Below are 13,383 nucleotides of genomic sequence, written 5' to 3'. Positions count from 1 at the left end.
ACAAACGTGTAGTGATTGAAAAAGATAAAATAAAAAATCTGTTCATGCTTAAGGAAGCATTACGAATAGTTGATAGAGAAACGCTGTACTTGTCACACGTTGCAGATTACAAACAAGGCAGAGGTACACAGGAAGGTGAGACTTGAAATGATCAGCAGTGCTCGGTCGAACAGAGGACGTCTAACGCCGGAACCAACATTTACAAGATGATTAAAAGGGTCACAGTGCCCAAGACAAGTCTCCTTGCCGAAACGTTGGCTCCATCCCTTGTTCGACCGCTGTTAAGAATTGCAGGTTAAATACTATTGTTTCCGTTACACAAAGTGTCAGGTACTTCACGGGGGAGGGGGGGGGGGGAGGGAGGTGGCCTTAACGACTCCTCCCTCCCTCTCTTTCTTAAATTATAATTTAGCTCAAGGTCTCAATGTTCGTGTGTTTTACTCACAAACAAGTAGCGAGTCGACGCGCAGAGATGAATGCAACAGCACGTTTCCAAAACGTGCCTACTCATTCTGCCACTTAGTCTTAGTCATCAAGATTGCGTCCATTTCGTCCTACGAGAACACTGATAGTAAACGGCGATCACAAACAACGCTGCCAGGCATGTTGTAGCTCGAAAGCACCACCGTAAGGTGCCAGAAATGCGCAGTTCGGGCTTTGAACAAACGCCTACATACAGCTCTGACTTCATCTCGTCTTTGACAAGTTTGGCTACGGTAACGTTACTGGCCGACAGATGTGGCTTGGCTGCTTTAGCGTCAGCTGACAGTGGACGCAAATATGCACGCAGAAGTAACCAGCGTGCATTTGTGAAACTTGAACGCCCAAATGTTTGCGTAAGTAAAATTACAAGTGTTCGGGGCGTGCGGCGGGTTACACATGTAGAATTCTTACGTTTGCGGCCGCAAGCCTTCTGCGCACGTGAAAGTAAATCTGCATTATGGCGTCAAATGTTGCGTGACGCTGCGTCTTTCCTTACGTCCACACATGGGCGGGTGCTTTGCTACTTTGCCTCGTGCTTAGCAGAATGTGGCACTATGTGGAGTTGTGACTGTAGTATATGGACCATGAGCAGTGAAATAGCCGCCAAAGGCTCCAGACAAAGCATGTTGGGTTGAAAAGGAAATGAGAGACACCAGCCGCTTGACAAAAACAAGTAGCGCCTTACAAAATAAAATAAAAAAATAAAAATAGAATAAAACTAAGCTGTTTTGTGGCCGGAATGATCGTGCCTTCTAGTCATGCTGGCACTTCTTTTGACACATAACTTTGTAGGCACCTTGCACTGAAAGCGCGTGTACTAACAAAACTGAGCGTTGGAGCTTTGTGTATCTGTTTCAATAAAGCACCCCCAAAACACCCTTTATTGTTTAATAAAGAAAAAATGAAACATCCACCCAAACGTAGCTAAGTGCTACAAAGAAAACCCATATGGGCTCCTCGAAAGAAAAGCTTCGCAGCTTCGTCCCGGACCAGGACGAATTTTTCTTCAACTGCGAAGCTTTTCTTTCGAGGAACCCGTATGGGTTTCCTTTGTAGCACTTAGCTACGTTTGGGTGTATGTCTCCTTTTTCCTTTATTAATTACTTCTCTCCACCTTACGGGTTTCCGCAGAACTATTACGTCAAACCCTTTATTGTTCTTTGGACCCGCCCCTGGGTATAGGCCACTTGCACCGCGCTATTATTTCGCTCCACGGGTATCCGCCATGCATCGGGCGTGTTTTTTTGAAGATTCGCAAGTTCTTGAAGAAAATGCGAGAAAGTGAGAGAGAGAGAGAGAAAAAGAGAAAAAAAGGAAAAGGAAGCACCATGAGTAAATGTGAACTGAGTAAAGGCTACTTCACGGAGAGCCCGCTAACAGGGCTTGTCTTTCATGTCCGTCTTAATTTCCCATGAACAGTACTGCGGACAGCGCGTCTCTGCTGCACTATGCCTACTGTATACTTCATAAAGTTGTTTGGGAGTATTTAACTGTTCTCCAGAAGTTTCCACGATACTTTCACGTGGCACTAGAATGTTCTCATCCAGGTGCACTGGTATGTTCTTAAGACCACATAGGATTCTCTAAGTGAGCTGATGAGTTGGGGGCTCCTAACTGCTGTTTGCAGAAATTTAGTTAAGAGAACCAAGGAATCACTGGATTCTCGGGTGCTTTCTTCTTTGCTAAACAAGCGGAGATAGGCTCCCAAAATTATTCACATGCGTAGGCGATTGTTAAGTGATGACAAATTATCTGCACTTTGAAGAAGAAGAAGAATTTATTTATTCACTCACAAAATAATATCACAGTAACAAGATATACAGAAGGAGGTCCCAAAGCTCAAGGCTGTAGGGGGACCTCCTGTTCTAATTAGAAAGATCAAAACAAGTTAGGTTACAGCAAACGCAGCAATGGAACCGAAACATTATTTGAACGAAGGTTTCGGAATAATCTTTCTGCAGCGCTCCAGATGAAGTCTTTCACGGATCTTGGCTCCTTATCGGCTGCCTATACAAACTCACACACAGGCAATGAAATTTTTTTTCTCGGGAATAGCTCCACCGCGGTCATACAATAACCTTCAATTGACAAGGAGCAGATATACGGCGACGGCTATTGTCTAAGCATGCAATTCGTCGCTTTATTTGCGCGCAGATCGCTCGTGCCAATAGCAGGAGCGTCGCATTTTGCCCTCACATTCCTCTAATTGTAATACAAGACTAGCCAGAAATTGGCAAAAAAGATGACAGTTTCTACCTCTAATCGAAAACGGACATGAAATATGTAAACTGCAAATGATACAGCTCTTAAAGCGGACAAAATTAGTTGAATTCAATCATCACATACTTCGTTCAGCGAGTCTTGCAAAATTTATTTGCATGTTTCAGCGCAATGTGTGCTTTGTAGGAAAGAAAGAAGCAGCACAGCCCGCAGCACCGGAATAGAACTCGAACCAGCTTAAGCGTAAGAACAATTCAAGCGTGAGAGCTTTTGTCAATACGGGCCCTGGTTCTGTCAGCGCTTGCCCCTGTACCAGTGTACTGCCATGGAGCTGACAAAGCGCTGTTCTTTGACGATAAACCAGGTCAAACAGAATCTTCGCTTAAACATCCATCATTTTGGTTCACTTTTTGTCGACTTTAGACGCTCTTTAAACACTCATTACATTGAATAAGTTATGCCGTTAAGCAAACTTCAAGAACCAAAAAAGGAAATAAAAAAAAAGAAAGAAAAGAAAGAAAGATAGAAAGAAGTTAATTTGGTCACCGTTTACTTAGTAGCGGTATTTACTTTTTGCACGGAGTTGAAGTGCCCGTATTCACACAAAGAAAAAAATAAAAGGAGAAAAAGGGGGAATATTTGTAAAAGCAGATGTCAGTGAGCCGTGATGTTGGACATACTGTTCGTGGAAGTGACTGGCTAATGGCAAAGAGCCGCTTACGAACCAAACGATTTTTGGATTTGGCCCCAGATCTGTGATGTTGATGCTTCATCGATGATTTTTTTTTTTCGTTTCTTTTTTTCATGTTAACCTATTTCTGTACATAAAACAAAAAAATGAAAGCGTGCAGTCGACGGTCATTCGTATTTCACTCTTTCTGTTAAATGCAGCACATTTCATTCAGATCGGTTCACAGGCTGCCCAATTAGAGTCCCTCGGCAATTCCCGTGTAATTACATGGGGAAATTGGAGTTACTCCCGATTTAAATATTTTTCGTAAAGAGGCTGCAGAGAAACAGAAGTTGATAGTTCTGTAGCGCTGTCTGCGAACAATACACGCGCTAAATCTGGCATCACGAAACTCTTGGAAGCGTGAAATTGTAACGTAAGTGTGCTGTAGCATACCTACATCGGGCGCTTGTGACAAGCGTCACACGCTTGTAACACAGATCAGATTCTGGCAGACTAACCACTCACTGCAGCGGTCCTCTCGTTTACGAAATCATTGCAGACTCGGCGAAGGAGTCTGCGTGCACTTAGCTGTGGGCAAAGGAGCGACGGAGGTCAGAGAATTGCGCTCCTTTCCCCTTCAGCCGCGCTTTTTCCTAATATTCTCCACTTCAGTAAACGGAACGCGGTCGGTCTGTTTTCTCATTTAAAAAGGCTATACGCCGTCCGCCGCGCCAACGAAGCAACAGCGAAGTTGCTGTGCAGCGCTCACTCGGTCGCCATCGGCGATGCACTTGTTGACCTGACCCGGCCCCGTCTCAGAGTTTAAATCGACTCGACACGCAACTCCGACTCTATAAGATTTCCGCGGACACCAAGCAGTCCCGTGTGACCCACCCAAATTAGGTCGGAGTGCGACGCCGGGCTTTACGACCTCCCGTGGCCTTTTCGGGACTTACAAAACGAACTTAATTTTTATAGCGGGGGCGCGAGTGGGCTGCTGTTCTACAGCGAGAAATATCGATTAGTAAGAAGGAAGAAGATGCGTATGTTTGCTGCACATGCAACTGAGGGATGTAAGGAACGCTGCATACACATCGAACAGTGAACGCGCAGGGGAAACATGTTTTCTACCAGACGTCTGAATTGTTTTCCGTCTGTTCTGCAAATGTGCAAACACAACGCTGCCATTGGGTTGCAACATTTCTTGAAAACCAGCCTTATCTCTGTTCAATTGGCAGCGTGCGTTAATCAGCACGTACTTCTTTATTTTATTTCACCGCATGTTACCACAAGGTGGCGTTTTAAGGCAGTACCCGTGTTTTCTTGTCGTTGTCTTGCCATCTATCTACATATAAATCACGCTACCAAAATGTGGCAAAAAGAAGGTAAACTGGCTGGTGCGTCGTTGCTCTTCTTGGCATGCCCTGGCACGCACCGCCGTTTATCCGAGTGCCGCATCGACCACTGGTTTCGGTGAGCGATTACCGAGCCGGGCCCCTGATTGAACCGCGCCGCTCCTGCCGCCCTTCGGCGGAGAAGCGGCACCGACGGCGTGCCTACGCTCGTTTGAGGCGTCCCAATGACGCCCACTACAGAGAATGCGGCCCTCGGTTGATAAAAACGAGCGGCGCCGTAGGCAAATTTACAAGCCAGCGCGTTTAATAACGCGTGACGGGACGAGACAGCGCAACCAGGCGCCCGCAGCGCGAATTAAATAAGGCGCAGAAACAAACCCCTCCCTGAGCGAGGAGGGAAAACCGAAACTCGGTAGAGCGAGCAAGAATCCCCGCGCGAAGCCTGCGCGCGCCAGACCGACGAGCGATGCTCCAGAGTAGCCGGCCATTAAATGGCCGAGCCTCGTCGTGGGCGGCCCAAATGCCTCCCCTCTTTCGCTTGTTTGCTGCTCGTGCGCGCGGTTTGTGCGAGCCCTCCCTCGCGCGCGCACACACTCGCAACCCGGTCGCCGCTGCGCGTTTCTGCGTCGGTTCAATTTATTCGCGAGCGCTGCCAGTGCCGGAATGACCCTCTGCAGCGAACAGCCGGCCTTGGACCGCTCGCGCTCGTCTCGCTGCCCTGTTGCCGGCCCCGAGCGCCGGCGGCTGCTCAGCGCCTGCTACGGCACCCGCCGGGCGCACATGCAAATGAAAGGAACTTCTCCGCTGCCTCATCGGGAGCAGCGTTGTTTATGTATTGCGCGTGTTCACCTAATGGTGCTCCGCGTTTCGCCGTTCCTTGTCTGAGTCACGTACCGCGCATGGGCACGCGCGCTAGAGCCCGTGCTCACCTCCGCTGGAGATCTCTCTGAAGGCAGTGAAGAGGATGGAGAAGTTCCCGCCCTTGAGGGCGCCGTGCTCGGCGTAGTAGCGCACCTTGACGTGGTTCGACTTGGACTGGGTGGGCTCCGCCATTGTGCCACAGAAGTGGCTCAATGACTCGTGCTGAGGCTCCTCTGCGAGGATGTCCACGAAGTTGGAGCGGCAATTGTTTGGGTCCGCTAGCTTGTACTCGAGGAATGTCAGGTACATCTGCGAAGCAAGAGGGCCACATGACACACGCGCTGCGAATGGAATGTGCATAGTGCCTCAACAGCGCTGAAACGCGGCGTCTTTCGGGAGTGTGATGTGGAGAAATGAAACCGCGGCAAGTGGGGGAAGAGGAATTCTGCGCCACATCGGTTGGAAAATATGTTTATCTGTTACGTTACGGTCTCAAGGAGTAACATAGAAGCTAGCTGAGGCCGAGGCTTCGAGATGGGTTGTGACACCTTTATGATGAAGTGTATCTCGCGAATTCTCACCGATTTTTTTATGTGTCACTGCGGACACTATAAAACATGCACGCTCTCCATGATGTTCTGTATTGCGTGCCGGGGACAGTATTGACTTTCTCCAGCTCTGGCCGTCATACACTCGCCATGGGCACCGTACTTTACTAGCACAACATCGGCATGGTGACAACTAAAATAGACAGAGAAGCATAAATTTGAACAATAGTAGTACTGGCACAAAATTTTGTTTGGTTCTTTCTGTGTACATTGGTTCCATGCGCGAGCAGGGAATCATACAGTGCGCGCACATATGTTTTCGTTTCTTTTTTTTTTAAATGCGAAGCATTCATTTGACTAGTCGGAGTCAGGGTCAAACTCGGGGCCGCCCAGGATCACAGAGTTGCTCGCCAATGAACGCGCACCCCCCATGCACCCGCTCGCATGCCGCTATTCGCTTGGCGTCTCCTCTCCTTGCTGCACTCGCCGGTACGGTTGTGCGTTCCCCAAATAGGCGTGGCTCGGTTGCGCTAGCTGTGCTATGTTGCGCGTAGGCCTCTACTTGCAGATACAGCAATGGGTACTCCTCAGTATCAAGCGGAAGAGGAGCGGAAGAGTGCAAAGGCTCTGCAGAAGCTACAGAGGTATGCGATGCGTACCGAATCGTCGAAGCGGCGGGCCGACGAAGTACGCGCGTCCGTGGAGCGCGAGCAACAAGAGCAGCGACGCGTGGCCTAAGAACAGCGGTATGCCAAGCGAACGGCCGCTGAACACACCGCTGAGACCAAGCGGCGCCAATCGCAGGACCGCCACCTGCGGGACGCAGACGCGTGCTTTCAAAATCAATCTGGCGAAGATAAATTTGGTGCGGCGTGTAGCCTCTGGTGCCAATCGTACGTCGTCAGGGTATCGCGGTCGGTGCATGTGACGGTCCTCGAGCTAGTGTTTCCCCGGGAGGGCATGAGTTACTGCCGTACTTTTCTTTAGTTAAACGCGCAAGCAGGGATCTTTCACCTTCGGCAGTCTTTTTATTTCTGCGTAATAATATATGGCGACGCTCATAGCTCTGCGTTAAATCTTTTCAGCTCTTCGCACTTGCAACTTAGCCGATGTGCAAACATGCACGTCAACGATTGCGTTTTTAATATTCTCTTTGGTAGAAACTGTCTAGCATAACTTAAGTAAAGTTTTGAGAAAGCGCTTGTACGTTTTGCGAACGAAGACTATAGGCTCGCCTGTTCAAAGAAAAAAAAAGGGTAAAAAAGAATGAGGAGTCAGAGAGAGAGAGGAACGGTGACATTCTGCGCACCTCCATCCCCCCGCCCACTGTTTCAAGCAATAGCTAGCCGAAAATTGTGAACAAAGGAAGACTTCAAGGCAGCCTGACAGCAGGGAACACGTTTTTCAGCAGATGTATAAATGAGCCCGCAAAAGAACAGCGCAGTTTTATGTAAAGTCGAATGTAAGATATGCATATCGTAAAACAGCGACTAACTGTTGTTCTTTCATGAACACATGCCTGATATACAAAAACTCAAATTCACCATTCGCAATACCAAAGTTCTGGCTATGCATGTAGTTCACTGCTCGGTCAGTGCCTCATCGGTCTCTTGTGCCATCACCCATTGTGCGCGTTCGTAGGGTACCAGACTTGAAGACCAACCACCTTGTATTTCTGGGTGAAGGACGGGCTTGGGCAGGTACTATACCAGAGAAAGATATTCCTGATGTTCTTCCAAAACAACCGGTGGACTACACGGACATATTTTCAAGCATAGCCGCGGGCACATCGCTAAAGCTACTGGTTCCTGATGTGTCGTTGAAACTCGCGATTCATTTCTATGAGAGGTCCTCGGCTGCATACTGCTTACTACTATAGTATGAGGACGCACTTTTACCGCTACGTTAGCAGTATTTCTCAATTTTTCACTCAGAACTCTTGGCACTCTCAAGAAAGTAGCACAACAGTATAACACGCCTGCGCACCTTCCAGGATGGCTTCACCCGAATGCTCCATGTGCACTCCAGGGGGAGCTTGTTTTGGCGGGAGTGTTCCAGCTGGGATGGCTTGATGTCTTCCGAGCCAATGACACCGTGGCTGCCTTCGACGTTGAACAGGCACTCTGAAAAGGTGGCAGGGCGAGTGTACGGCGCAGGCGAGGCTCACAGTTGCTGCTCGAGTAATTCAGCAGAGCCGTTTTTAAGGAAACGACGAGTTAAGACCACAAAGCAAAAGGAATGCGTCGGTTTTTATTTCACTTTACAATATAACTACGCATCTAAATTATAGGCGCATATGTAAGTATTTTTAACTCTGCTAACGTACGAGGCTTTGGAGAGAAGTCAGAACGAGCATATTGTGAATAGAGTGGGTGTAAGCATGAACGCGTGGCTCCAGAAATTGTTTAGAGTCTTTTTTTCTCAACTCTCACCCTATAGTGCTTGGGAAAACGGTCCATAATTATCAGAAAAATTTACCCTGCCTCTCGGCATTAATCACCTGTAAGGCCACGTGCATTGTTCATCCCTATATTTGGGGTAGGGCTGAAGCTGAAGCGTTGATTACATCCCGTTTTCCATGTAATCATATATGTTGTAAAATTTATGTTTCGCTAAGAAATAGGTGAGGCCTATTATGTATACAATAGACTGGCACTTGCGCTGACCTGTTGGTGGAAGAGTAAGAGATGCACTTTTCTGTCGTGTTTATTCACAGCGAATGTCCTGCTCTCTTCTTTTTTATTTTCTCTCGTTCGCCTTTCTCCCTTCTTTGTACAGATATACCAGCAATGCACTTTGTTGTGAGCCTCACGGGCTTCCGGCGCCGAGGGAATGGAATCTTCGAGGAAGCAAACGTGACGTGGAGCGTTGGGAGGGAGGGGAGGTTCCCTGGCCCGCGCAGGGGGTGCCGTCCGATCGGTGGCCTCCGTTTGAGACCTGCGGGCAGTCACGTAATATCCTCCAATCGAGCGTCGTCCGCGCATAGCCTGTTGATGCCAGGGGCACCTGCGGCCACCCGGGGCCTTAGGCACCGAACGTAGCGGCACGCCATCCACACACGCGAGGAACGCCCCAGGGACGCATAAACAACGCAGCCGCAACCAAACAGGCCGTCTATGAAGACTCATCTAAATCGGAGGGAGAACGCCGTGCGGCCGCCGTGTATGCGCGGGATCGATTGATTATACCCACCGCCGCCGCGGTAGCTCTTGTTGGCGCGGCGCCCGTGTTACCCGCCATGTGGCATGCTCGCGCGCTTCCATTCAGCGCGTGATGGCGCGCTGGCGGCGAAAGTGCTGGGGTGAACACGCCGAGACCACCTGGGGCTGCAGGCGGCGCGCGCTCGAATCCGATTGACGAGGTCAACCGAGCAGCTCTCGGGGCCCATTAATAAATGGCCAATTTTCGCCGAGCCGCCGCTCTGGGACTCGCCACAAGCGAGCCCTCCCCGCCCTCCCCCTACCGATGATGCAAATAACTACTCGGCGCCTCCTCGATATCCGTTCATGCCTCCCCCCTTTCCACCTTCCTCTCGCTTTTTTTCCTTCTCTCTTTTTTTTTTCTGCTCCAATTACGCCATGCGCGTTCCCGCGCACGGGCTTTTCGGTTTCTTCTGCGCTGCAGCTACCGCGTCGTCTGGCCCGAAGCGCGCAAAAGGCAGCGTGGCCGTCTGCGTGCTCGCGGCCATGCGGCACATAGCGCGAGACACCGCGTCTCTTTAAACGGCAACTCCTACGTGCCGCAAGTTTCTCAGCTGATCGTTTTCGCTTGTCGAAGCCCCAATTGGAGCTATATTTGCTAATAAGAATGAACATCGTGCCCAGTCACGATCTAACCCCGTAAATACTCGTAACTATTGGTTCCGAGACCAGTACCTGCTGGACTGATTGTTTCGCACGAGGAACCACGCACGAGGAGGGGGGGGGGTTAACTAGCTTGTTCGTTGTCTCGAATGAAGTGCTGGTTTCTAGATGTGTGTATATATATATATATATATATATATATATATATATATATATATATATATATATATATATATATATATATATATATATATATATATATATATATATATACATGAAGGGGCATTGAAATGTGACTGCCTACAAATTTGTCATCAAAGAACTACCCCCAATTTCTAAGAAAGAAAGGTAAGACATTCTGGGTAATTAGTCATTTGAAGCTCACGTAACGTCACCAGTGTGTGCCTGCCTCGTTGGGAACTCTTCTGCAAAAGCGCCACGTTCACTTCAATGGCCTTTTCATAAGAAATCTGTACACACACACAAAAAAGCCCACCCTTTAGACAGTTCGCAGCTACTGCATATTAATTTGCCTTTCCTTAGCGCATTCAATGTTCCAGCCGTCTCTTACTATGGTCTCTTACTACAGTCTCCCCCGCAGATTAACTTATTTATCCACCACTGTCCTTAAAAGCAAAGGCCTCGGACAGGTTAACTACATTCACATGTGTAGCTGGATGGATAATGCGAAATTCAAAGACAGCATGCTCAACGGTTTCGACGCTATTTCCACACGTTGCGCACTAATCGTCTTCATCTAAAAATGTTCGCCTATGACACCGCGTTCAAAGACGCGCTGATCTTGTTTTGAACAGTAGGGCAATGCTCTTTGAGTTACAAAATATTTCTAATTTCCTTATTTGCTGTTCGATATAGTATCGTAGGTGGATTTATATCTGCCACGTTACCGTAATACTGGCAGGCTAGTTTCTTGGTTATGATTTTCCGTTGTTAGTAAAGATTTCTTTTCTATACAGGTATCAAAATAACCTAGCCATACATCTGTTCTTCTTCATATATCTCGGTCGCCTTTCTAAGCATAGTTTGCTCTGAACCTTCTGCACTTCGAAGGACACCCACCCCATATCTCCCTGCACTGCTCCCCGCAGCCCGATAAGCCACGTCGATGCGCCATCAGGCTCCAGAAGATTTCTGTGCGCCATTTGCGACGCGTGCCAAGGTGCCCCTGTGGCTGATGCTGGCCAACTCTCAACAAAAGAGACCATCGACAGGGAAACAAAACGGTGCAGGTGTGTAAAGGACTTTTGCTCCTATATAGCGGTCAGGAATACTTATCGAGTTTGTACCGCATTTCGCTTACCTTCAGCAGCAGTGAGCGGGCTGTAATTTCCGGCATAGACAGACTGATGAGCTCATCTGAGGCATGTATCCGCATGTGTGCAGTGATCGCGGTGGACGGGGACAGCGCTAGCGCGGTGGAGCTGCTGAGGGCACGGCGCTGAGCGTCGTTCTAGGTGTCGAACACGCTGGCATACCAAGTTCTATACAGCCGTTTAAGGATCTTATACTTGGAATTCTCAAAAATATATGTCAATTGTTGGATAGACAGAATGATTAGGACTCATATATTCAATGACAAATTGGCTCGGCTGTATGTTAATCTAGTAAGGTAAAGTACTGTGACAAGTGGTTCATGACCGCCTGCGCCCACACATCATCATCATCATGATATTCTTTATATCTACTGCAGGACGAAGGCCTCTCCCTGCATTATTCAGTTACCCCTGTCTTGCACTAGCTGATTCCAACTTTCGCCTGAAAATCTTATAATTTCATCAGCCCACCTAGTTTTCTGCCGTCCTAGACTGCGCTTTCCTTCCATTGACACCCATTCTATAACTCTAATGGTCCACTGGTTATCTACCCTACGCATTACATGGCCTGCCCAGCTCCATTTTTTTCTCTTAATGTCAAATATAATATCGGATATCCCTGTTTGATCTCTCATCCACACCGATCTTTTCCTGTCTCTTAAGTTACGCTTAAGATTTTTCGTTCCATCGCTCTTTGCGCGGTCCTTAACTTATTCTCGAGCTTCTTCGTTAACCTCCAAGTTACGGCCCATGTTTCGGTAATGCTTGCAGTGTGCGTTCCAACCCATTTTTATTCTTCTGTAAATTTCGTTCTCATGGTCAGGGTCCCCTGTGAGTAATTGATCTAGATAAAAGTACTCCTGTACAGACTCTTCATGCAGGCTGTACTATAAGATGTTTCGAATGTGCGCTCGCCCACAAAATATTGCGGGGTGCGCGAGCGCGTGGCGAAGCGACCCTCCTCCACTTCTAGCGGTGAACCCCTGGTGTCGAGACCGACGCCTGCACGCATGCGCGTCCCTCCGAGACTGCAAGCCTGCATGTTTCCGCGCTTCCTCCTTACGCGCCGGTGATATCTTAATGTTGTCGCGATGTGCCCCTCTTGCGATATGCGCCATGGCGGCTTCGACGGGCAGAACTTCGTTTATACAACGGAAATTAATTTTTCATTTTCGTCTTGCCTGTCTCCTTCTATAGAGCGCGTTATATGCCAGGCTCTTCTGCGGGAGAACGCCCCGTTCGTAAAAAGAAAGAAACAACGATGATTGGCCACGAAAAGGTGCAGCCCAGAAAAAGAAAAAATGACTTGTTGCGTTCGCCACCGGGCCGGCCCTATGCGTCAGCGCTCGTGACTCGGCAAAAAGCGGCCGCAGTGGCGCGCCCGCAAACTCACGCTTCTGAACACGCTTCACACAGTTTCGCCCGTCGAAGCCGCCACAGGGCCACAGCATGGCCACAGCGCATATCGCAAGAGGGCTACCTCGCGGCTACATTCGAATATCGCCGGAGTGCAAGGAGGAAGCGCGGAAACATGCACGCTTGCAGTCTCGGAGGGACGCGCATGCGTGCAGGCGTCGGTCTCGACACCGGGGGTTCACCGCCAGAAGGGGAGGAGGGTCGCTTCGCCACGCGCTCGCGCACCCCGCAATATTTTGTGGGCGAGTGTACTTCTAACTAAACCAGTATAGTACACAGACGGCAAATAGCGATTGGGAACACAGTGTGAAGACGGCTTGGCGGTTCATATACTATATTGGGGCCGTTTCTTGTCTGCAAATAATAATCGTCATATGTCTGGCTTGCGTTTCCTTTCTCAAAAACCCTGCGCTCGCTACTTTCCTATTGAGAATGCTATATCACGCTGATAACGCGCATGTCATTCGTGACCTGTAAGTACCGGGCGCACAGCGTTAAAGAAATGAAATGCGGGCAAGATAGATGACGATTACTGTTGTGGGACAAGATAAGCCCCAAAGGGTGCAAACTTTTTTTAAGAGTGCACTACAGGCGTGCAGCGAAGGCACGCAAGATCGATGACGGAACAAGATAAGCCCCTAGAGGGTGCTTACCTTTCTTGGAGGGCACTCTAAAAAAAGGTTGCATCCT

General features: G+C 48.8%; 1 protein-coding gene across 1 annotated transcript in view; it reads right to left on the bottom strand.

Annotated features, from left to right (window-relative positions):
- Positions 1–13,383, bottom strand: part of LOC126546995 (neuropilin and tolloid-like protein 1) — a 454,676-nt gene that overhangs the window by 25,866 nt on the left and 415,427 nt on the right. Inside the window, exons 5-6 of the mRNA XM_050194788.3 lie at positions 8,127–8,263; positions 5,661–5,901 (exon numbers count right to left, since the gene is read on the bottom strand). Of these exons, the coding sequence (XP_050050745.1) occupies positions 5,661–5,901; positions 8,127–8,263 (378 nt within the window). The remainder of the gene's footprint in view (positions 1–5,660; positions 5,902–8,126; positions 8,264–13,383) is intronic.

This window comes from Dermacentor andersoni, chromosome 1 (assembly GCF_023375885.2).
Source record: "Dermacentor andersoni chromosome 1, qqDerAnde1_hic_scaffold, whole genome shotgun sequence".
In the NCBI taxonomy this organism is placed as follows: Eukaryota; Metazoa; Arthropoda; class Arachnida; order Ixodida; family Ixodidae; genus Dermacentor; species Dermacentor andersoni.
This window is presented reverse-complemented; position numbering and strand designations above follow the sequence as displayed.